Source organism: Lethenteron reissneri, chromosome 57, assembly GCF_015708825.2.
Source record: "Lethenteron reissneri isolate LAM-NWPU_2019-01 chromosome 57, ASM1570882v1, whole genome shotgun sequence".
Classification (NCBI taxonomy): Eukaryota; Metazoa; Chordata; class Hyperoartia; order Petromyzontiformes; family Petromyzontidae; genus Lethenteron; species Lethenteron reissneri.
In genome coordinates, this window is record NC_083835.1 from 3903168 (window position 1) to 3925360 (window position 22193).

The 22193-nt window shown below is 49.0% G+C and overlaps 1 protein-coding gene across 1 annotated transcript in view; it reads right to left on the reverse strand.

The window, feature by feature from the left end:
- Window positions 1-10191: 10191 nt before the first annotated feature.
- LOC133357263 (nucleotide-binding oligomerization domain-containing protein 2-like) overlaps window positions 10192-22193 on the reverse strand; it is a 28049-nt gene continuing 16047 nt past the window's right edge. The window contains 9 exon segments of the mRNA XM_061575125.1: window positions 10192-11316; window positions 12484-12567; window positions 12899-12982; window positions 13447-13530; window positions 14377-14460; window positions 17486-17569; window positions 18839-18922; window positions 19574-19657; window positions 21064-22192. Coding sequence (XP_061431109.1) covers window positions 11247-11316; window positions 12484-12567; window positions 12899-12982; window positions 13447-13530; window positions 14377-14460; window positions 17486-17569; window positions 18839-18922; window positions 19574-19657; window positions 21064-22192 — 1787 coding nt within the window. The 3' untranslated portion in view covers window positions 10192-11246.

A 22193-nucleotide genomic window follows, 5' to 3' on the forward strand; every position in this document is an offset into this window, starting at 1 on the left:
CGTGGCTTCGGCGTTCGATTTGATTTCCTACAGCGCTTGGGGCGAGGGCTACCCGCGCCGCTCGACCAATGGGAAGCGAGCGACGCACTCCGCCGGCCGCCTGTGCGGTGTAGGGATTCTGAAGAGGCGGAGGTGGGCCACGGCTTCGGGGTTCGTCTCTCGGTAAAAGCCGGCAGGGGTTATTTGAAAATCGCGACGCTTGGCTTGCACCCGCCTCAGTACAGTAATTCTCACGAGGGACGTGGGCCACAGCTTCGGTCTCACAAAGCGGTGGCTTTGAAAATCGTGGCACGTGGCTTGCACCGCTCAATTCTTCTCACGAGGGACGTGGGCCATAGCTTCGGTCTCACAAAGCGGTGGCTTTGAAAATCGTGGCACGTGGTTTGCACCGCCTCAGTACAGTAATTCTCACGAGGGACGTGGGCCACAGCTTCGGTCTCACAAAGCGGTGGCATTGAAAATCGTGGCACGTGGCTTGCACCGCCTCAGTACAGTAATTCTCACGAGGGACGTGGGCCACAGCTTCGGTCTCACAAAGCAGTGGCTTTGAAAATCGTGGCACGTGGCTTGTACAGCTCAATACAGTAATTCTCACGATGGACGTGGGCCACAGCTTCGGTCTCACAAAGCGGTGGCTTTGAAATCGGGGCACGTGGCTTGCACCGTTCAATTATTCTCACGAGGGAGGTGGGCCACAGCTTCGGTCTCACAAAGCGGTGGCTTTGAAAATCGTGACACGTGGCTTGCACCGCTCAATTCTTCTCACGAGGGACGTGGGCCACAGCTTCGGTCTCACAAAGCGGTGGCTTTGAAAATCGTGGCACGTGGCTTGCACCGCCTCAGTACAGTAATTCTCACGAGCGACGTGGGCCACAGCTTCGGTCTCACAAAGTGGTGGCTTTGAAAATCGTAGCACGTGGCTTGCACCGCCTCAGTACAGTAATTCTCACGAGGAACGTGGGCCACAGCTTCGGTCTCACAAAGCGGTGGCTTTGAAAATCGTGGCATGTGGCTTGCACCGCCTCAGTACAGTAATTCTCACGAGGGACGTGGGCCACAGCTTCGGTCTCACTAAGCGGTGGCTTTGAAAATCGTGGCACGTGGTTTGCACCGCCTCAGTACAGTAATTCTCACGAGGGACGTGGGCCACAGCTTCGGTCTCACAAAGCGGTGGCTTTGAAAATCGTGGCACGTGGCTTGCACCCGCTCAGTACAGTAATTCTCACGAGGGACGTGGGCCACAGCTTCGGTCTCACAAAGCGGTGGCTTTGAAAATCGTGGCACGTGGCTTGCACCGCCTCAGTACAGTAATTCTCACGAGGGACGTGGGCCACAGCTTCGGTCTCACAAAGCGGTGGCTTTGAAAATCGTGGCACGTGGTTTGCACCGCCTCAGTACAGTAATTCTCACGAGGGACGTGGGCCACAGCTTCGGTCTCACAAAGCGGTGGCTTTGAAAGTCGTGGCACGTGGCTTGCACCGCTCAATTCTTCTCACAAGGGATGTGGGCCACAGCTGCGGTCTTACAAAGCGTAGCTTTAAAAATCACGGCACGTGGCTTTGCACTGGTAAACAACAATCAACGGGGACGTGGGCCACAGCTTCGGTCCCATTGAATACTGTATATTTGAAATTCAGGCCAACGTGGTTTGCAATGCTAAACTCGGGCCACGGCTTGTTTAATTACATCTGTCTGAAAACAAAGCTATCGGTGCCTTGCAAATATCCAACTCTCACGGGGACGTGGGCCACAGCTTCGGTCTCATTGCCTTGTCTGAAAATCAGAGCACGTGGCTGCAGCCACTTTGCACGGCCAATGTGTCACGTGTCTTCACGTTTCGTCGTTGCAGCGTTTTTGTATTTCGAGGTCAATAATGCCAGATGAGAGGTTTTCTCTCTGTTTAAGTTGTCATTGATTATTTTTAATATTTTTTTTTCTTATACAAATTAACATTTGGGAAGGTGCAAGGTGCATTGTTGCATCGGAGGACCGTTCGTGATAGCAACGCCTTTTGGGGCCGTCCATAAATGACGTCACGCACGTAGGGGGGGGGGGGTCAGACATTCGTGACGATGTGTGACGAGGGGGGGGTTTGAGAAATGTGACGTCACATCAAAATGCGCAACTTTAAATAAATATAGACGACACGTTCTACTTAATTAAATAGACTTTTTAACAAATGTTTTCTCCTACAACATCAGAGTGCAGCGCCACATTAAACACGCACTACAATGACAATAGTTTAAAGCGATTTGAAGCATGTTTTATTTTTTTGGGGGGGGGGCATAGCTTTGTGACGTCATATTTGAGGGGGGGGGGGGGGTCAAAAATCGTCCAAAATCGCGTGACGTCATTTATGGACGGTCCTATACCGTTATTAAGAGTGACAAATTAGCAAGAACATGTCTAAGCAGAGAGAGAGAACATGAAGCTACTCTCTCGCGCTGTCCCGATTTGAACTTCAAATCTCAACGTGGCCATCTGACACCAACACAACGAATGCCACACTTATTACAGACCAATTCAGACATTATCGGTCACCCAGTGCCCCTTATACATATTCTTAGGTTTTTTCGGTAAAGTTACGTAGGTAAAAAATAATGTTTAAAAAATAATGTTTTACCTACGTGACTTTACCGAAAAAAACTAAGAATATGAATCCTTCCAGTCACGAAAGCTTCAAATCTAGAATTAATCTCCCTTATACATCTCAAAGTCCCACCACGAGGAAGAAACACAAACAACTTCTTGGTTCTTTCGGTACGTGACTTTACCGAAAGAACCAAGAAGATGAATCCCTGCAGTCACGAAAGCTTTAAATCGAAACACAAACAAATAGACAAAAAAATTAACCCGTAAAAACAAAGTTTTTCACTATAAATCCTTTATATGCGTGGCGGCTAGAGTCCTCTCGTCCTCTGGCTTGAGATGGCTGCCACCTATGGGTCAGATGATTGTCTGCAGTATTAAACAATTGGTAATTAAATATTTAATTTGTTTTCCCTAAACAGTGTAAAATTTTGGATTTTTTTTTCACGAACATTAATTGTCTCGCACAACGAGTCTGTGTGCAAAATGTCAGCTCGATTGGATCACGGGAAGTGGGTTAAAAAACGACCGAAAGGTTTGCACGGTCGTAAGCAAGCAAGCACGCAAGCAAGCAAGCAAGCGAACTTAATATAAAGGATTTAAAAACATTTTACTTGTGCCCGTATTGAAACGGCTTTACGCCGTATGGACTTGAAAACTCAATTTCCCTGAACAAGAAAGAATAAGGGGTAAATCGTGATGGGTTGACGGGTTTGTTCATGTCGGTTTGTAAGGCGCCGCTTAGCACACTTTGAGAGAGGGCGACTAAATATGCGTGATGAGCCACAGGCCTCCGATTAGCACGGTTGGCTACGTACGGTGCGAAAGAAGTTCAACATACATAGACTCACAGAGAGGACCATAGACTCACACAGAGACCCATAAACTCACACAGAGACCCGTAGACTCACAGAAATCCAGACTCACACAGAGACCCATAGACTCACATGGAGACCCACAGACTCACACAGAGACCCATAGACTCACACAGAGACCCATAGACTCACAGAGATCCAGACTTACACGGAGACCCATAGACTCACACAGAGACCCATAGACTCACACAGAGACCCATAGACTCACACAGAGACCCATAGACTCACACAGAGACCCATAGACTTACAGAGACCCATAGACTTACAGAGACCCATAGACTCACACAGAGACCCATAGACTCACACAGAGACCCATAGACTCACACAGAGACCCTTAGACTTACAGAGACCCATAGACTCACACAGAGACCCATAGACTCACACAGAGACCCATAGACTCACACAGAGACCCATAGACTCACACAGAGGGCCCATAGACTCACAGAGACCCATAGACTCACACAGAGACCCATAGACTCACACAGAGATCCAGACTCACACAGAGACCCACAGACTCACACAGAGATCCAGACTCACACAGATACCCATAGACTCACACAGAGACCCATAAACTCACACAGAGACCCATAGACTCACACAGAGACCCATAGACTCACACAGAGACCCATAGACTCACACAGAGATCCAGACTCACAGAGACCCATAGACTCACACAGAGACCCAGAGACTCACACAGAGACCCATAGACTTACACAGAGATCCATAGACTCACACAGAGACCCATAGACTCACACATAGACCCATAGACTTACACAGAGATCCATAGACTCACACAGAGACCCATAGACTCACACAGAGACCCACAGACTCACACAGAGACCCACAGACTCACACAGAGACCCATAGACTCACACAGAGACCCATAGACTCACACTCAGGATGTAGTCCGGCGTGTTTCCACGCTGCACCGCCATCTCGTGGCGAGCCGTGGGTTTATCTACGGCTCATCCTCGACGCGGGAAGGGGGCAGTGCGGGGCCTGTAGCAAATGTTATAAAGGGGCCCTAAATAAAAAATACACAAACATTAAAACACACATTTTTTTACTTGTATAGTAAGGTAATTTTCTTTTTTCATTTGCTATACGGCCAGATAATAAGCACATCGCTAACCTTCAATACTCAGTCGTTCATAAAATTTGAAAGGTGGTATAGTACTATAGTAATAGAGCAAGTGCAGAATCACCGAACCGGAATTGATAGCTTGGAAGCATTTAGCGCGGGGCCCTTGAAAGTGCGGGGCCCGTAGCTACTACACATGGGTCTTAAGCAACACTGACATTAGACGGAGACCTATGGAGGACATTCTCTCCTGCCAACCTCTTCACGATATGCTTCGGTGCCTAAGTAAACGTTCATCCTGCCCAAACCCTTCATACGTTCACCGTGAAAATGTCACCCCCCCACCCCCTATAGCAGGGGTCGGGAACCTTTTTGACTGGGAGAGCCATAAAAGCCAAATATTTCTCAATATATTTCATTGAGAGCCATATAGTATTTTTAACGTATAATAAATTAAATGTCTTACTTTTAATGCGACTTCTGGTGCTGCATGGTTTTGCTGATGGCCTTGTAGTCTGGTTCATACGTGGTGAGGTTGAGCTGCGTGCAGGCGTGACCCGTGAAATTTATCTTCAAAACCAATTTCTGTTTACTTTAAAATGACACAATATTATTAAAATCAGTTCCAAACTGATTTATTATTTTTTCTTTTTTTTAAATTATTTTTTCAACTCAAAATTGTCTGGGAGCCATATGCCGTCACTGGAAGAGCCATATATGGCTCGCGAGCCATAGGTTCCCGACCGCTGCCCTATAGCCTTAATAAGACTGTCGGGGACAAGTACTGCCTGAATAGCACCTATGAAGGCCGGCACGGCGGAAGAGGCGGTGGGTGGCCAGCATCACGCCCGACCCCCTTTGTCTCCCCAGTGGCGATTTTTTCTTTACACCGCACCAGGTACTCATTTGAGGCCGAGTCGACCTAGGAGCGGTTCAGATAATCGTCGTCGGTGTTGACTGCGAGCGGGATTCGAACTCGTGTCGCTGGCTTCGTAGCGTAGCGCGCTAACCGCTGCACTAACACACACAACCAGTGGCATTCACGCACACACGTGAAGATATTCAGACATGCAGACTTAGCCTTGCACACGTACCGCACGGCCAGACATTCACACACATACACGCAGAGACAACCACGTGCCATACATTCACGCAGATGTCCGCATGTCACGCAAGTTTACACATATCCACACGCAGGCGAGCACGTGAAGACTTTAATACACGTGTAAAAATGCATGCACACGCAGGTATGCAAAAAAAAATGTGCACACAAGTGCGAGCGTGTATTTGTAAAACATTTTTAAGTTAAGCAAGAGTGTAAAACATTCGACTAAACTGAGTATTTTTTTTTTTAAGTGAAGTGGGTTGGCCGATCTATGTAAAGGCACCAATAATTGTATTTAACAAAAACACATTCAATTTGCTTGGTCACTTATCAATTTGGCAAGCACGACAACCTCTACGAATAACACATTCTGTTTTCATTGCTAGACGCCGAAAACACGCGCCATGCAGGCCACACGAAAGATGTGTCCAACGCATCTCCCTCCTGCCGGAGAAAGCAGCCCACCATGCCATCTTCCCAGGGAGCATATGTTTCTTAAGACACGTGATGGTATCACACTAGAGGCCGAAAGTTGGCAAATGTCTCCCCGACAGACCTGTTCTTCACCTGAGGACGGCTGCTTGCGTTGTGGCTGAAACGTCGTGAGAATTATTTTATTATGTTTTATTTTTATTATTTCCATTCTACGTGACTTTACCAAAAGAACCAAGAAGATGAATCCCTGCAGTCACGAAAGCTTTAAATCGAAATAAAAATATTTCGGCATAGTTTCGGTTTTGGCCGAAAGTCAATATTTTACTTTCGATTTTGGCCGAAAGTAAATTTTTTACTTTTGGTTTACTTTCGGTTTCGGCCGAAACCAGAAATTCAGTTTCGGTCGGCCTCTATATCACACCACTCGCTTCCGAGCCCCCCCCCCCACCCCAAATTAACATCTTATGACCAACATGCGTTGAACTTCTTTCGCACCATACGTTGCCAATTGTGCTGATCGGAGGTGCGGGGGAAGGACAACTGTGGCGCATTGGTTAGCGCAGGACAATTTAAAAGGCAGGACAAAAAAACGGGTGAACTTGTAGCAGAACCAGCAGGATATTGACACCTACTGGCATTCCACCGGTCCCCGATGGGATAACAAAATCTGTCAGTGGAGCATTTTCAAGGGACCCCATCAGACAAGTCGACCGATGTTCTCATTGTCCAGCAGCAGTTCCCAACTTCGCGTTGAGTTTGTGGCGAATCCCTGTTTTGAACTTTCAAACATGTCTCGGACCGCCACACGCTACAGCACTTCCTCGTGATTTGGCGAGGATGTTGTTAATTTGAGAATAGGTTTTTCCCCTTTTTTCTGGCAACAAAAAAAAACACCTTTTACAAGGAATCATGTCTGCATTAACCACAATACATGTGGTCAGAATGCAAACAAAAAACATACTCTGATAATATATGCATTGTCCTTGAAACTGATTGGTCCACACCAGAGACAGCTTTCTTTTGAGCCAAGTCTCAAACGGTGTTAGACCAGAGGACGCCAAAAAGTGTACAAAAGAAAAAAAAGAAAGCCGTGTCTGGTGTGAACCAATCAGTTTCAAAGACAATGCATATATTATCAGAGTATGTTTTTTGTTTGCATTCTGACCACAAGTATTGTGGTTAATGCAGACATGATTCCTTGTAAAAGGTGTTTTTTTGTTGCCAGAAAAAAGGGGAAAAAACCTTTCTCATATGTTGGTACTGGCAAAGGTCTCATGATAGGTTATTAATTTGTCGTCTTTTCCGCGGACTTCCACTGTCGTAGTAGCCGTAGCCTCGCGGAAACACCAGGCGGTCAGCAGACCACAGGATAAATGAACAGCTGATCTAGAAACTCCATCGGATACTAGAATGCCCTTCTATTATAGTTTAAAGGTCCCCATCAGAGAGTGGATTGTCAAAAGTCTACTGAATGTTAATGCGCATGTTTTCGTGATTGTCACACGTGTTACGGCAGCAGGTAAACATTACACACCGATTACAAAAATACGTCTTTCTCTGGGCACGCTGGCATGGTTGGTCTTCCCATTGTGAAGTTCACAATTTACAAAGCACTTCTGTTCGACCTTCCCGTCGTCAGGAGAAAATATAAACACACCGGTGTGGAAAGGCACGGCAGCCGCACGCAAGGGTTAAAAAATTAACCCGTAAAAACAAAGTTTTTCACTATAAATCCTTTATATGCGTGGCATCGGTTTTATTTTATTATTCATTTCTGTTTTTCTTGAGTAAGAGTTTCATTTTTATCACATTGGTATTTTATATGAAATATGAAAAAAAAATTTTCCTAAAAAGTGGAAAATTTTGGAAAAATGTTTTCACAAAAATTAATTGTCACGCACAACGAGTCTGTGTGCAAAATGTCAGCTCGATTGGATCACGGGAAGTGGGTTAAAAAACGACCGAAAGATTTGCACGGTCGTAAGCGCGCAAGCAAGTGAACTTAATATAAAGGATTTAAAAAACAGCAGGGGGCGGTGGATTTCCTTGGAAAGTCCCCGCTGAACGCGTAGCCGTGTAAAGCGAATTCGCATTCAGCGGGAGTAATTCTCCCATTCGGAATAACAGTGAAGATGGGGGTACCGTTCCAGCCCCGTAATTATTACTTCACAGTACACCGTTTTACATGTACATGTTTATATTTAAACGCGTTGTTTATATCGTATTTCTATAAATATGCTACTTGTCAAAGTAATTCGTTTAAATATAAGTCTGCGAGAGATATGCCGAGCGGAAGGCGATCAAGTGAGTGAGATGACGCTCTGTAGACAAAAGATGCTGGAAAACAAAGGCTGAGGAAGGATAATGCACGCCGTGTATCATACCGAGCATCAGTACGACAGTACCAGTACTACGATACAATACTGGAGTACTGTAGTACCGGCATCAACAACACCCACGCCGCTCAGAAAAGTAGTCCGTCACGCGCCAGGGTCGCGCGTTAAGCGAAAACGTTCCGCGAAAGACCGCGCTGAAGCGAAAAAATTAATTGTCACGCACAACGAGTCTGTGTGCAAAATGTCAGCTCGATTGGATCACGGGAAGTGGGTTAAAAAACGACCGAAAGATTTGCACGGTCGTAAGCGCGCAAGCAAGTGAACTTAATATAAAGGATTTAAAAAACAGCAGGGGGCGGTGGATTTCCTTGGAAAGTCCCCGCTGAACGCGTAGCCGTGTAAAGCGAATTCGCATTCAGCGGGAGTAATTCTCCCATTCGGAATAACAGTGAAGATGGGGGGTACCGTTCCAGCCCCGTAATTATTACTTCACAGTACACCGTTTTACATGTACATGTTTATATTTAAACGCGTTGTTTATATCGTATTTCTATAAATATGCTACTTGTCAAAGTAATTCGTTTAAATATAAGTCTGCGAGAGATATGCCGAGCGGAAGGCGATCAAGTGAGTGAGATGACGCTCTGTAGACAAAAGATGCTGGAAAACAAAGGCTGAGGAAGGATAATGCACGCCGTGTATCATACCGAGCATCAGTACGACAGTACCAGTACTACGATACAATACTGGAGTACTGTAGTACCGGCATCAACAACACCCACGCCGCTCAGAAAAGTAGTCCGTCACGCGCCAGGGTCGCGCGTTAAGCGAAAACGTTCCGCGAAAGACCGCGCTGAAGCGAAAACGCGCGGTGTTAACGCCCGTCAAACGGGCGTTTGCTCTCCACCTAATGGTCCTCCATGAGGCCGATCCCTGCGCCTACCTGACCGGGACCAGCCCCGTGGGTACGGCCATCTACGATTGGCGGCTGGGACATGAGAGACACGGTACCGAGACGCGACGACATGTGCCATCGGCGGCCAGGAATGAGGTGACGGGAATGAGGGGAAGCCATGGGAGAGGGGGTACGGTGGAGGCAGGAGAATAGCGGTGGATCAAGGAGGGAGCCCGTTTGTTTACGGTGGAACAAACGGACTGGAATCCACTTTTACCCGTCTCCCGCGTCTTGGTGAGGAGAGCTGATACAGCTCGTTCGTGCAATTACTCCCCTCGTCGGGAAATAATGATGATTTAAATTAAAGAAGGCTCTCTCTTGTCTAGGCCAATCGGTTTCAAAGATGATGCAAATTTGATCAGAGCATGTTTGTTTGCATGTTCACCAAAAGCGCTGTGTGTGATTAATGCAGACTTGATTCCTTGAAAAAGGTTTCTATTTGGTGTTTTAACATCTTAACACCTGCTTTTTTTATTGCCGGAAAGGGTAAAACCTACTCTTATTTTTTTAATCATTTTGATACTGGCAAAAAGATCCCATCGACATAAATTGACAGCCCATTTGTGTAATTCACTGCTGGATGAGCGCCTCCTTCCTACACAATGTCACATCACCGAGGTGGCTTGACCCGCGCACTGCACCATGATGGGCGGCGCGAATTGGTAAAACAAAAAAATAGATGTGATTAAACAGTTCTTACTTTTCGGAATAAAAATTTAATGTTTTTGTATCGTGGGTCCCCCCCACCTTGAGTTTTAGGCCCTAAACAAACGCCACGTTTCCCCCCCCCCCCAACCTGAATCCAGCCCTGGTCCCGCCCCCCCCACCCCGCGCCCTGGGAGACACCTTTGCGCTTAATTTTTAACAGGCGAACGAATGAAAATCAAGGCGGCCGTCAACCTTGAAAAGAACAGCCTTCAAAAAGTCTGATTGCCACCCTAACCCTACACTGTCTAGACCAGGGGGTCGGGCAACCGGCGGTACCGGAGCCGCACGCGGCTGCTCTTTAAGGACCGCTTCCCGTGACGACGTTCATTAAGGACTGTCTCGTATTCGTCACGGTGCATTGCGGCGCTTGAGTTTTATTTTAGCGAATTCGAACAAAGATGGCCCTTCTTCTTCGTATTTTGGCTGCCGACCCCTGGTGTCGGGAAACAACAATAACATTTTTATTGCATAAGTTGCACGCAGTTTCGCATGATCCGTGCGTACGTACGTACGCGTGCTGAACTTCTTTCGCGCCGTACGTAGCCAACCGCGCTAATCGGAGGTGCGCGGGGAAGGACAACAAGCTAAACGCGAAAAAGCAGTCCTAAGGAAGTGAGTTTTCAATCTCGTCGATTTAAAAGTGCATAGTTCAGAGGCTTCCTAATATCGGGTTTTTTGTTTCCTCCGTAAGTTACGTTCTCAATCTTTGCCGTCTCTCTCCTCCTCCTCCTCGTGCTCAAGCCACGCTGTCGCCCGCTCTCTCTTCTCTCCCCCAGCCCCCCTTCACCGGAACAAGCTTCGTTCACTAAGCTTCCGCTCCTCGCTCACAACTCACACGCATTGTTCCCTAGCTCGACCCACGACCCCCCCTTAATCTCCCCCTCATACAACACCACCGTCACCGTTCCCTCTTCGTATTCTCATTACGCGGCTATCACTCATTAAACCCGTTCAATCCATTCAATGTCATTTACTGCCATCAATTTCGCCTTCACCGAAGTCGCGCATGATCATCATCATCACATTGCTTCCTCTCATCCATTTCATTCGCTTCATCTCCACCGTTACATTCACACACGTTGTTGTACCGTCGTTAATTCTGTGTGTAAGGCGCCTTGGTTAATGCGCCGTGTAAAATTCCTTCGAGATAAGACGAGGAGGTTCAGTCCATCCGATGCTCCTTCGCGAGCACTTCTTTGTACTCCTCTTCCGAGAGGGCATTTTGACGCAATCTGCGCGACACAAAAAAACAGACACGGTGAGCTGCGCGGGGGGATGGGGGGGGTTGGTGTGACGCGCGGCGCAACGAACACACGCGCCGATTCACGATCAATCGATTTTTTTTTCGTTTATCGGCACAACCGTCCACAGCGTTACGACGATTCAGTTCATCGACCTGGCAACTAATCCCATTTATGAGCAGATGCTGCACCCCCTCCCCCCCACCACTGTATTCAAATGGAATAATCGATTTCTCACATGTACAATTAAATCAATGTACCATAAGCCAAATAGGTGTAGAGTCTACGGGTCTCTGTGTGAGCGTCTATGGGTCTCTGTGTGAGTCTGTGGGTCTCTGTGAGTCTATGGGTCTCTGTGTGAGTCTGTGGGTCTCTGTGTGAATCTATGGGTCTCTGTGTGAGTCTATGGGTCTCTGTGTGAGTCTATGGGTCTCTGTGCGAGTCTATGAGTCTCTGTGTGAGTCTATGTGAGTCTGTGGGTCTCTTTGTGAGTCTGTGGGTCTCCATGTGAGTCTATGGGTCTCTGTGTGAGTCTATGGGTCTCTGTGCGAGTCTATGAGTCTTTGTGTGCGTCTATGGGTCTCTTTGTGAGTCTGTGGGTCTCCATGTGAGTCTATGGGTCTCCGTGTGAGTCTATGGGTCTCTGTGTGATTCTGTGTGTCTCACATGCGAGTCTGTGGGTCTCCGAGTGAGTCTATGTGTAAGCGTTGAACTTCTTTCGCAAACCGTACGTAGCCAACCGTGCCAATCGTAGATGCGAAATGCAATGCTGCAGGAATGTGCAAGCGGGGACGGCCAACTCGATAGGTCAGGGGGGGGGCTGCGCAATGGCGAGCCCCCCACCTCCACGTGTGCCCAAGACGTAGCCGAACCCCCCTCCAACCCAGCTTAAATATACGCTCCAAGCCTGGTGGTGTTTCATTCAGACGCTGTCTTTCCGACAGACCTGTTCTTCACCTGAGGACGGCCGCTTGCGTTGTGGCCGAAACGTCGTGAGAATTATTTTATTATGTTTTATTTTTATTATTTTATTATTTCCCTTCTACGTGACTTTACCGAAAGAACCAAGAAGACGAACCAGAGTGATCGACGTCGATACAAAGAAACACAATGCGTGTCCGACAACTCTCGCGCTCAGCCGCAGTCCACGACACTCACACCACTTTCTCGACGGTCGCGTTGTCCTGCAACGCGTCCAGCAGAGCGCGTGCCCCCGACATCGTGATCTTGTTCTTGTTCAGCCTTTCACCACGAGACAAGAGACAATCGGGGGGGGGGGGGGTGGAGTGTTATGTATCACGACGTATGATTGGGCCTTTTAGCAAAAATAAACAAGTGAAGAACACGATTTTAGATTAACAGTCGACCGTCCATTAGCAGCAATGCATTTAGAGTGCCAATATCTCATCTCCGTCGGTCTTAAATACTGGAATTGTATGTGGGACAGATCAAACATAGTGGGGCGTTTTTGTTGTTGTTATTGTTGTTGAAACGCATCACAAATAACTTTTGAGGCTTCCATCTCACCGTCAGCCGACGACAATGAGAGAAGAGAGAAAAAAAGTTGAATTACCAGAGTTCTTTGAGACCTTTGTTGGACTTGAGACAATCGGCCAACAGGAAAGCTTCTTCATCGGCTAGATCGTTCTCACCTAACCTGTTCAACGGCAGCAGCAGCAGCGGCGGCAGCAGTGGTGGGTAGTGGCGGTAGCGGTGGGTAGTGGCGGTAGTGGCGGTAGCGGCGGTAGCGGCGGTAGCGGTGGTAGCGGTGGTCTATAGGCCTCACACAGAGACCTATAGACTCACACAGAGACCCGTAGACTCACACAGAGACCCGTAGACTCACAGAGACCAATAGACTCACACAAAGACCCATAGACTCACACAGAGACCCGTAGACTCACACAGAGACCCGTAGACTCACACAGAGACCAATAGACTCACACAGAGACCCATAGTCTCACAAAGAGACCCATAGTCTCACAAAGAGACCCATAGACTCACACAGAGACCGATAGACTCACATAGAGACACAGACTCACACAGAGACCCATAGCCGTTTTACACGGCGCAAATTCACACAAAGCCTCGCAGCGCTTTGCACAAAACACCAGTACATACCATAGGGTCTTTAAAGTGCTGTTCCTGTGCAAGACATCGGCCAAACGCGCGACCCCGGCGTGACCCACTTTGTTGCTCACCAAGCTGCGCCACCGAACCGCACACAAAGACCTCCCGTGAACGACAGTGCAAGCAAGGGTCTCACAGCATCGTCAAGGAGCGTAGACCGTTGTCACGCGAACTCCGACCACCCTCGCGGCGGCGGCCTGTTGGCTCGGCCGTCAAACAAAGACGACGGTGGTCACGGCATCGCGCGGCGCTTTCAGACGCGCTTCTGCGGCCGTCTGGAACGCTCTTCAGTCCGATGTTAGGAAGCCGCCGGAATCTGTTCACTTGCAAATCGGGATTTTAAACTAACTTCTTTAGAACTGCTTTTTGTGTTTAGTTTGTTGTCCTTCACCCGCACCTCCGATTAGCACGGTTGGCCACGTACAGTGCAAATGAAGTTCAACATACATACATAGACTCACACAGAGACCTATAGACTCACACAGAGACCCATAGACTCACACAGAGACCTATAGACTCACACAGAGACCCATAGACACTCACACAGAGACCCATAGACTCACACAGAGACCCATAGACTCACACAGAGACCCATAGACTCACACAGAGACCCATAGACTCACACAGAGACCCACAGACTCTACACCTGCATTTAAAGGCCCCCACCTATTTGGCTTATGATACATACAGTGCGAAATAAGTTCAGCGTACGTACGTAGAGCATCTATTATGTGGGGCACGGCACAACAAGGGTGTGCTGTGGCTATAGCCACATTCAGCCACCTCTGTCTCTCCCGCGCTGATACTGACACGCTTGCGCCTCTTCAGTCGTCACATTCATTCATTCATCAGTTAATTCCTTAATTTAATAATGGGGGGGGGGGGGGTTCATTTTCGTCGCTGTCGCGTGACGACTCGCACCTGATGAATTCGAGTGTGGCGTTCACCTCCAGTGCGTCCGCCAGGCACTCGGCTCCTCTGTCCCCAACTGCATTTCCCCAAAGGCTGCGCCGAGGCAGGGAGGGAGACGGGGAGACAGAGCGGGAGACGGGGAGACAGTCGGGGAGGGAAGGAGAGAGGGCGGGAGACAGAGTGAGAGATGGGGTGACAAAGTGGGAGACGGAGACAGATGGGTGATTATAATCCCACCTCTTAGGTGGCAAACCGACTCAGGGGTCAGAGCATTGAGTGACCCACTGTTGAGAGCTGGGTTTGAATCGGGATATTAAGCTGCCTGCGATCAAACCGGGTTTGCACTTAAATTTTGGAAATATAAATAAATATATATACATTCCGACTGCAACGCGATGAACAATTTCAGCTGGGCGTGCGAGATAATGAAGGAATTTCAGAAGCAATTCTGTGACATCTCCGGCACGGGTTGTTCTCCAAGGCGCGCCGTGTGACGTCGTCTTAAAGTGCGGCTCAAGATTTGTTGAATTACTTTCGCACCGTACGTAGCCAATCATGTTAATCAGAGGTGCGGGGGAAGGACAACAAACTAAACACAAAGGAAGTCCTAAAGAAATTAGTTCGCCAATCTAGACAATTTAAAAGTGCATAGCTCCAGTGACTTCCTAACAGCGGAAGGAAGAGAGCGTTCCAGACGGCCGCAGAAGCGCGTCTGAAATCCCCCCGGCGATGCGGTGGCTGAGCCAAAAGCCGCCGGTGCGAGGATGGAATTATCGCGAAACACTCGTGAAGAAAAAAGGCATTTGGTTTATCCATTCATAGGCACGATTTTTAAATCCTTTATATTAAGTTCACTTGCTTGCTTGCTTGCACGCTTACGACCGTGCAAATCTTTCGGTCGTTTTTTAACCCACTTCCCGTGATCCAATCGAGCTGACATTTTGCACACAGACTCGTTGTGTTTTAGGAAAAAAAAATGTAAAATATCAATGTGATGAAAATGAAACTCTTACTCAAGAAAAACTGAAATGAATAAAAAAATAAAACCGATGCCACGCATATAAAGGATTTATAGTGAAAAACTTTGTTATTACGGGTTAATTTTTCCTTCCTTATTTTCTTCTAAATGTTACCCGCAACGTTCCGCAATGGCGCGTAAATGAGGTTTTATTGTTGAGATCGCAGCCGCCACCCTTCACGAACCTCCGGCCGATTTGCTAAAAAAAAAAAAAATCACCCGAGCGCAAATTTCCCTTCGTTTGACATTGAAGCAGCGGTACAAGCAGGAAGAACATTCACTCTTGCGCAACTCACCGCACGCAAGTTTAAGCGTGGGCCCGCAGTCACACCCACACTTTCCGTCTCGCCGCTCAGACATAGCCACAGAGGTCGCAAACGGGTTTTGATTCCTTACCCATACCCGTACCCGGCCGCACCAGGGTCGCAAATGGGTACCCGTGCCCAGCCGGGTACGGGTAGCCGTTCCCTACCCGTACCCGTACCCTACTCGAAATGAGTGACAAATGGTTACTCACCAGTGACTCACGGCCTACCCGTACCCGTACCCTGCCGCACCAGGGTCGCAAACGGCTACCCGTACCCGGCCGGGTACGGGTAGCCGGGTATCGGGTAGGGTACGGGTATCGGGTACCCGGTTGCGACCTCTGCATAGCCATGATTACACTGGTCAACAAAAAAAAACATTTTTTTCTGGCTTGGACTTTTGCAGCTGTTTTAGACTAATTTCAGGGTGCCGATTCCAAATCTGATCTCAGATTTGCTCTATCACATCTCATTTTTATGCTATCGGCATACCCCATTTTCATTGATTTTACCTGAAATTAACTCTGTCACTTATGATTGCAAGTTGTTGCGAGTCAGTGACTGCTTTAGTGTTAAAATATGGTGCTGTATTTTTAGGATAGTGTGTTTATAATATCATTTTATGTAGATATCCACATTTATTTAAGATTTTTCTTCTGCAGTTTTGATTGAAAATGCAATATTTGATATCTCAAAAACCTGATGTGATAGACAAAAACTGATGCCACATTTAGAATCAGCACCCCAAAATTACCTTAACACCGTTGGAATACCTTATGCCAGAAAAAGTGTGTTGACCAGTGTTATCTTCCCAATCAACCAGGTTGCCACTGCCTTTGTGTTCCTTCACTTGACAGTCTTCCCCACTGCATTTCCCGAAGATTTTAAATGGCTAGCGAGGGCAGGAATGTGGGTATATAGATGTATGTTGAACTTCTTTCGCGCCGTACGTAGCCAACCGTACTCATCGGAGGTGCGGGCGTAAGGACAACACATCTCCCATTAGCACTGCTGGCTACGTGCGGTGCGAAAGAAGTTCAGCGTACATATGGGCGACCCCCGATTGATAATGGCTCGCCTTGCAACCCCCAGCTTTAAAGACATTTCTTAGTCAGTAGGACCGCCACAGTAACGACCAAAACTCGTATCCACGACCACCCAACGACTGGTACCAACGCCCAGTGAAGTGATGACGAGTGTGTGCATGTCATGCTGCAGACTCCGAGTGTAGTGTATAGTGGTGTAGTGTAGTGTATAGTGTAGTGTATAGTGTAGCGTATAGTAGTGTATAGTGTAGTGTAGTATATAGTAATGTACAATGTAGTGGATAGTGTAGTGTATAGTGTAGTGTATTGTGTAGTGTATAGTGTAGTATATAGTCGTGTATAGTAGTGTATAGTGTAGTATATAGTGTAGTATATAGTAGTGTATAGTGTAGTGTATAGTGTAGTGTATAGTGTAGTGTATAATAGTGTATAGTAGTGTACAGTGTAGTGTATAGTAGTGTAGTGTATAGTAGTGTAGTGTATAGTGTAGTATATAGTAATGTATAATGTAGTGGATAGTGTAGTGTATAAGTAGTGTAATGTATAGTAGTGTATAGTGTAGTGTATAGTGTAGTGTATAGTGTGGTGTATAGTAGTGTATAGTGTAGTGTATAGTAGTGTATAGTGTAGCGTATAGGCGATTCCCATCCGATTCAATAACCTGCACACAAACTTCCCCCGTTGACCTGCCCAGCAATCCATCGAGCCAATGGTTTACCCAAGGACCTAGTGCCCGGCGCAAGACTTACAGGATCACTTTGAGCGACTTGCTGTGCTTGATGGCGTTGGCGAGGGGGACCATGCCGTCACCGGTGATGCGGTTTTCTCCCAGCCTGGCGGAGCCGCAAAACAAGACGAAGAACAAGGCATAGAAATAGTCGATCACCAACAGTTCCGGTGAAGCGGTGGTTTGTTCAACGCGAGATTAACGGCGCGCGACGCATTCACGCGGCCGTTTGACGACGATGGACGTGTGTGAGAAAGCTTAATGGCTCATCGGATTCCTCCGGTACAGATTAAATATTCCGATCCTGAAAACGTCCGCGCGTGTTAGCTCCGTCCCATTCGTCCGTCCTTCTGCCCGCGACGCTATCGGGCGAAATAACTCGCGGGAAAGACGGTAAAACACAAATCGTAAAACTTTAGGATAAGATCACGTCGCTGTTAGGGGCTTGCCATATTGAAAACTGCCCAAATTAGTGAAGGGGGCACTCCCCAGTGTCACGCGGATCAAATGTTTCCTGCCCGTCCGGTGTGAGCGCAACCTTTATGAAGAATAACCGTAGGTGGTGTCAAGATGGTCGGACACCAAATATATAAATTTTGTGAGGCATCAAGTTGCTGCATTGACCACACAGTGCTTGTGGTGAACATGCACATAAAACATCCTCTGATAATATTTGACGCGTTGTCTTTGGTTCTTTCGGTAAAGTCACGTAGGTATGAAATAAAATAAATTAAATCACGACGTTTCGGGCGCAACATAAGCAATCATCATCAGGTGGGAAAACCACAGCAAGGAAATGTTTATTTTATACCTACATGACTTTACCGAAATAACCAAAGAGCAATTCCTGCAGTCACGAAAGCTTCAAATCAAGTTTGAGGTGTTGAGATGTTCAACCGGCAAACCTTTTACAAGGCGACCTTAACAATCACTCGTTGTTTACAAGGACAAATCCATGCTATAAAGCGTTATGTGAATACGTGTCCGGGCTGGTGGTTTGGCGATGAAGACTGCGACGGCAGTAACATTCAATTTACTGCCCCTCTTGTTGATCCTCGCAAGCCTCGCCGAGTATCACGATTATTCACAGGAGGGTCCTGCCCAAGTTTTCGCGGTTGCCACGTGTAATCCGCGTTGACACATCAAGCAATTCGCAGGCAACCTTGCAGCACCGGGACGCTTTCCCTCCGTCACCGATTGTGCATCGGGGGTTTACTTTCAGCTGTTGGCGAAAAACCGAAGAACCCCGCGGAGAACGGACAAACATCACACAGCAGCAAGGCTCCAGAGTTCGAGCATCGAACTCGGAACCTTCTTGCTGCGAGGCACGATCGTTATAACCGCTGCGCCGCCGCCCTGCCCCGCGATGGCTCACGCGAGCGACTTGAGGTGGCTGCTCTTGGTGACGAGCTCGGCAAGCAACGGGGTCGACTCGTCCGTGAGTTGGTTTTTAAAGAGCCTGCGTGAATGGGGGGGGGGGGGACGACAACCCGGCAGAAAACAACGGAAGCAACGGAGGCGCCGTTAGTACGGTGTGTGTACGTCGTTACGCTGCGCGTTGCGGGGACGCCTGTTTGAAGCGCCCCCCCGCCTCTTGCGCTCTTTTACGCGTTCTTGAGCGCGCGCTTTGTCCGATCGCCGGGTGCGCGGGGTCACACCGACTGTGAAGACTCGCACGAGCATCGGCCGCGCGACCGGGGTCACTCTGGAAATCGCGCGCAACGTAATCGCGGCCCGCAGACAAGGGGGCAGTTGCGCAATAAACGTGAAAATTGAACGGCGCATATTCGTCGGGACTGTGGCGACCGATCAACAGTTCGCAAACGTGTCACGCGGCGATGCAACGCATCGCTGCTGCGAATCGCCGGGCAGAGCGATGCTTTAGATCCGAGCCCGCCTCTACCGTGAACCACGGAGTTGTGTGATTGCTCGCAACCGCTTGCAGGAAAGGTCCACAGACAAGCAACTCGGTTCCATGCAAACGAGTTGCGTAGGGTCAACGGCTTAGGTGCCAGGGGAATGTACAAATTGGTTTGTGGAAAACGTGATTTTTTTTAAACAAGCTGTCTAACAATTCCCACCGAGATGCATCGTCCGTGCCGTCATTTACCCCAGGAAGGTGACGATGTTGTGCTTTATCAGTTCAGGAATCAGGATGTCGACGCCTCTGTCCGTTATCCTGTTGATGCTGAGTCTGCAAGACAAAACCGCGCAAGATTAAAAAATAAAAAAGATAATGCCGCCGATTAATCGGCGAGGACGTCTACCGGATATAACAATGAAGCGAAAGCGCAGCGGAGAGCGCACTGCACGACGGACATGACAGGCCGGTGAGTTATGATTTTATTTCTATTAGTATTTCTATGATTTTATAATCAATGTTTATTATTTACTTATTTTTACGTACGTGACTTTACCGAAAAAACCTAAGAGTATGATAGGTCGAGTCCGATTCCCAGCCACAAATAGCGTCAGCGGCGAGTGGTATCGGTCGGACCTGGGTCCCCAATTTCACCAACCCGTGCTGACCAGCGTGGTGAAGTATGGTCAAACGACCGACAAAGTGTTACGGGGAGGCCTTCATCCAGCAGTGGATTGGTAAAATGGCTATACAAGTACAAAGCTGTGAAATGCTTAGCGCTATGAAATCCTGGTATCTTGCCTCCTGATTTATTACGAAGAGGAGTAAGGGTTCATGGACAGATGGACCATACACATTGGAGCAATCTCCGCATTAAAAAAAATATATAATCAGATGAAAAGCAAATAACATCACCTGCTTTCAGGGCCAGGATCACTCTGTAAACTCTGTCCAAGAACACAATATCGACAATACGACTTTTAAAAGCCTAACGTGATCGATGGGATCACATGTACTTAATGTAAAAACAGTCGCGAGCCATTCAACAATAATCCCCAGTCCCCTCCACCACTCCCCCCCTCTACCACCCACCCCTAAGTATGTTGAACTTATCTTGCACCGTACGTAGCCAACCGTGCTAATCGGAGGTGCGGAGGAATGACAAACTTACTACGCGTCTATGGGTCTCTGTGAGAGTCTATGGGTCTCTGTGTGAGTCTATGGGTCTCTGTGTGAGTCTATGGGTCTCTGTGTGAGTCTATGGATATCTCTGTGTGAGTCTATGGGTTTTTGTGAGTCTATGAGTCTTTGTGTGAGTCTATGGGTTTCTGTGTGAGTCTATGGGTCTCTGTGTGAGTCTATGGGTCTTTGTGTGAGTCTATGAGTCTTTGTATAAGTCTATGGGTTTCTGTGTGAGTCTATGGGTCTCTGTGTGAGTCTATAGGTCTTCGTGTGAGTCTATGCATGTGTGTATGTTGAACTTCTTTCGCACCGAACGTAGCCATTCTTGATAATGGGAGCTGCGGTGGGTTAGGACAACAAACTAAACACAAAAAGCGGTTCTCAAGAATGAGTGTTCACTCGAGATTTAAAAGTGCACAGCTCCGGTGGCTTCCTCACAACTCCCGATGTGACGAGTTCGCCCTCAATCAGCTCGTCTTAAGAGAAGTTTCGCAGCAACCCACGCACAAGAAAGGAGGGAGGGAGGCGGACGAAGATACGAAGAGGAACAACCAAACCTGAGATCGGAGAATTTTCCGATGCAGGGCAGCAGCTGCTGCAGGCCGAGGTCTCCGATGAAGTTGTTGTCGAGTTCCGCGACGACGGGCCGAGGCAGGTGGCGCAGCAAGTAGGACAGGCAGGTGCAGTCCGCCGGGCCCAGCGACGTGTAGTTCAGCTTCACGTGCCCGCCGGCAAAGTCGCGCGCCGCCTTGCGCGCCACCTTCTCCTCCTGGAACTCGAACAGCCAGCGTAGCACCCACACGAAATCCGGCGTCAGGTGCCCGTCGCGGTCGTTCAGCCCGCGGACGTGGTCCTTGACGCTGCGCCTCAGCTGCTTCCTCACGGCGGCCCGCTTGCGCCGCACCGAGGCCTCGTCCGACAGGCGCGCCAGCAGCTCGCCGTGCCTCTTGGAAAGCAGGCCGCTCGCAAACTGGCACACGGCGCGGCGGTTGGCCCCGCCGCTGCCCGCGAGGGGCCGTCGAGACCCTGGCGGTGCCTCCTCCTCCGCCGCCGCCGCGGCGACGCACGAGCCGAGCGCGCCGACCACCCGCCTGACCGCCTTGGGCCGCACGGCGTTCGGGAAGTGGGCGAGCAGCGCTTCGGGTCCCAGCTCGGCGCTCGCCACCGCGTACAGCGCCGCGAAGAGCGCCTGCACCGTGAAGTGCACGAAGCCGTACACGTCGCCCTCGCCGAAGCCCGCGTACCGCCGGGTGTGCACCGTCGCGCCGAGGGCCAGGTCCCGCGGCGTCACGCCGCAGGCGTCGAGGTCGGGCGCGGTGAATGACGTCCGCGCGGCGAGCAGGCCGACGTGCGCTAGCTTCCCGATCCGCAGCAGCGCGTCCCCGTTGGCGCTGAAAAGCGTCGTCCGGCTGGTCGGCGTCGCCTTCGACTCGCCGCGGGTCAGGAACACCTCGAGCATCGACAGGTAGATCTCGGTGACGGTCGACACGCCGCCGCCGGCGCCGCCGCCGCGGCCGCCGATCCTGTCGTAGCACTTGGAGACGATCCAGCAGTAGAGCGGCACCTGGCAGAGGCTCCGGATGTCCGCGTTGGTCCGGATGAGCTCGCACGCGTTCCTCCTGGCGCCCTCGTCACTGTGGAACTTCTGCTGGTACCGCAGGACGGCGTCGTCGGAGAAGCCGCGATC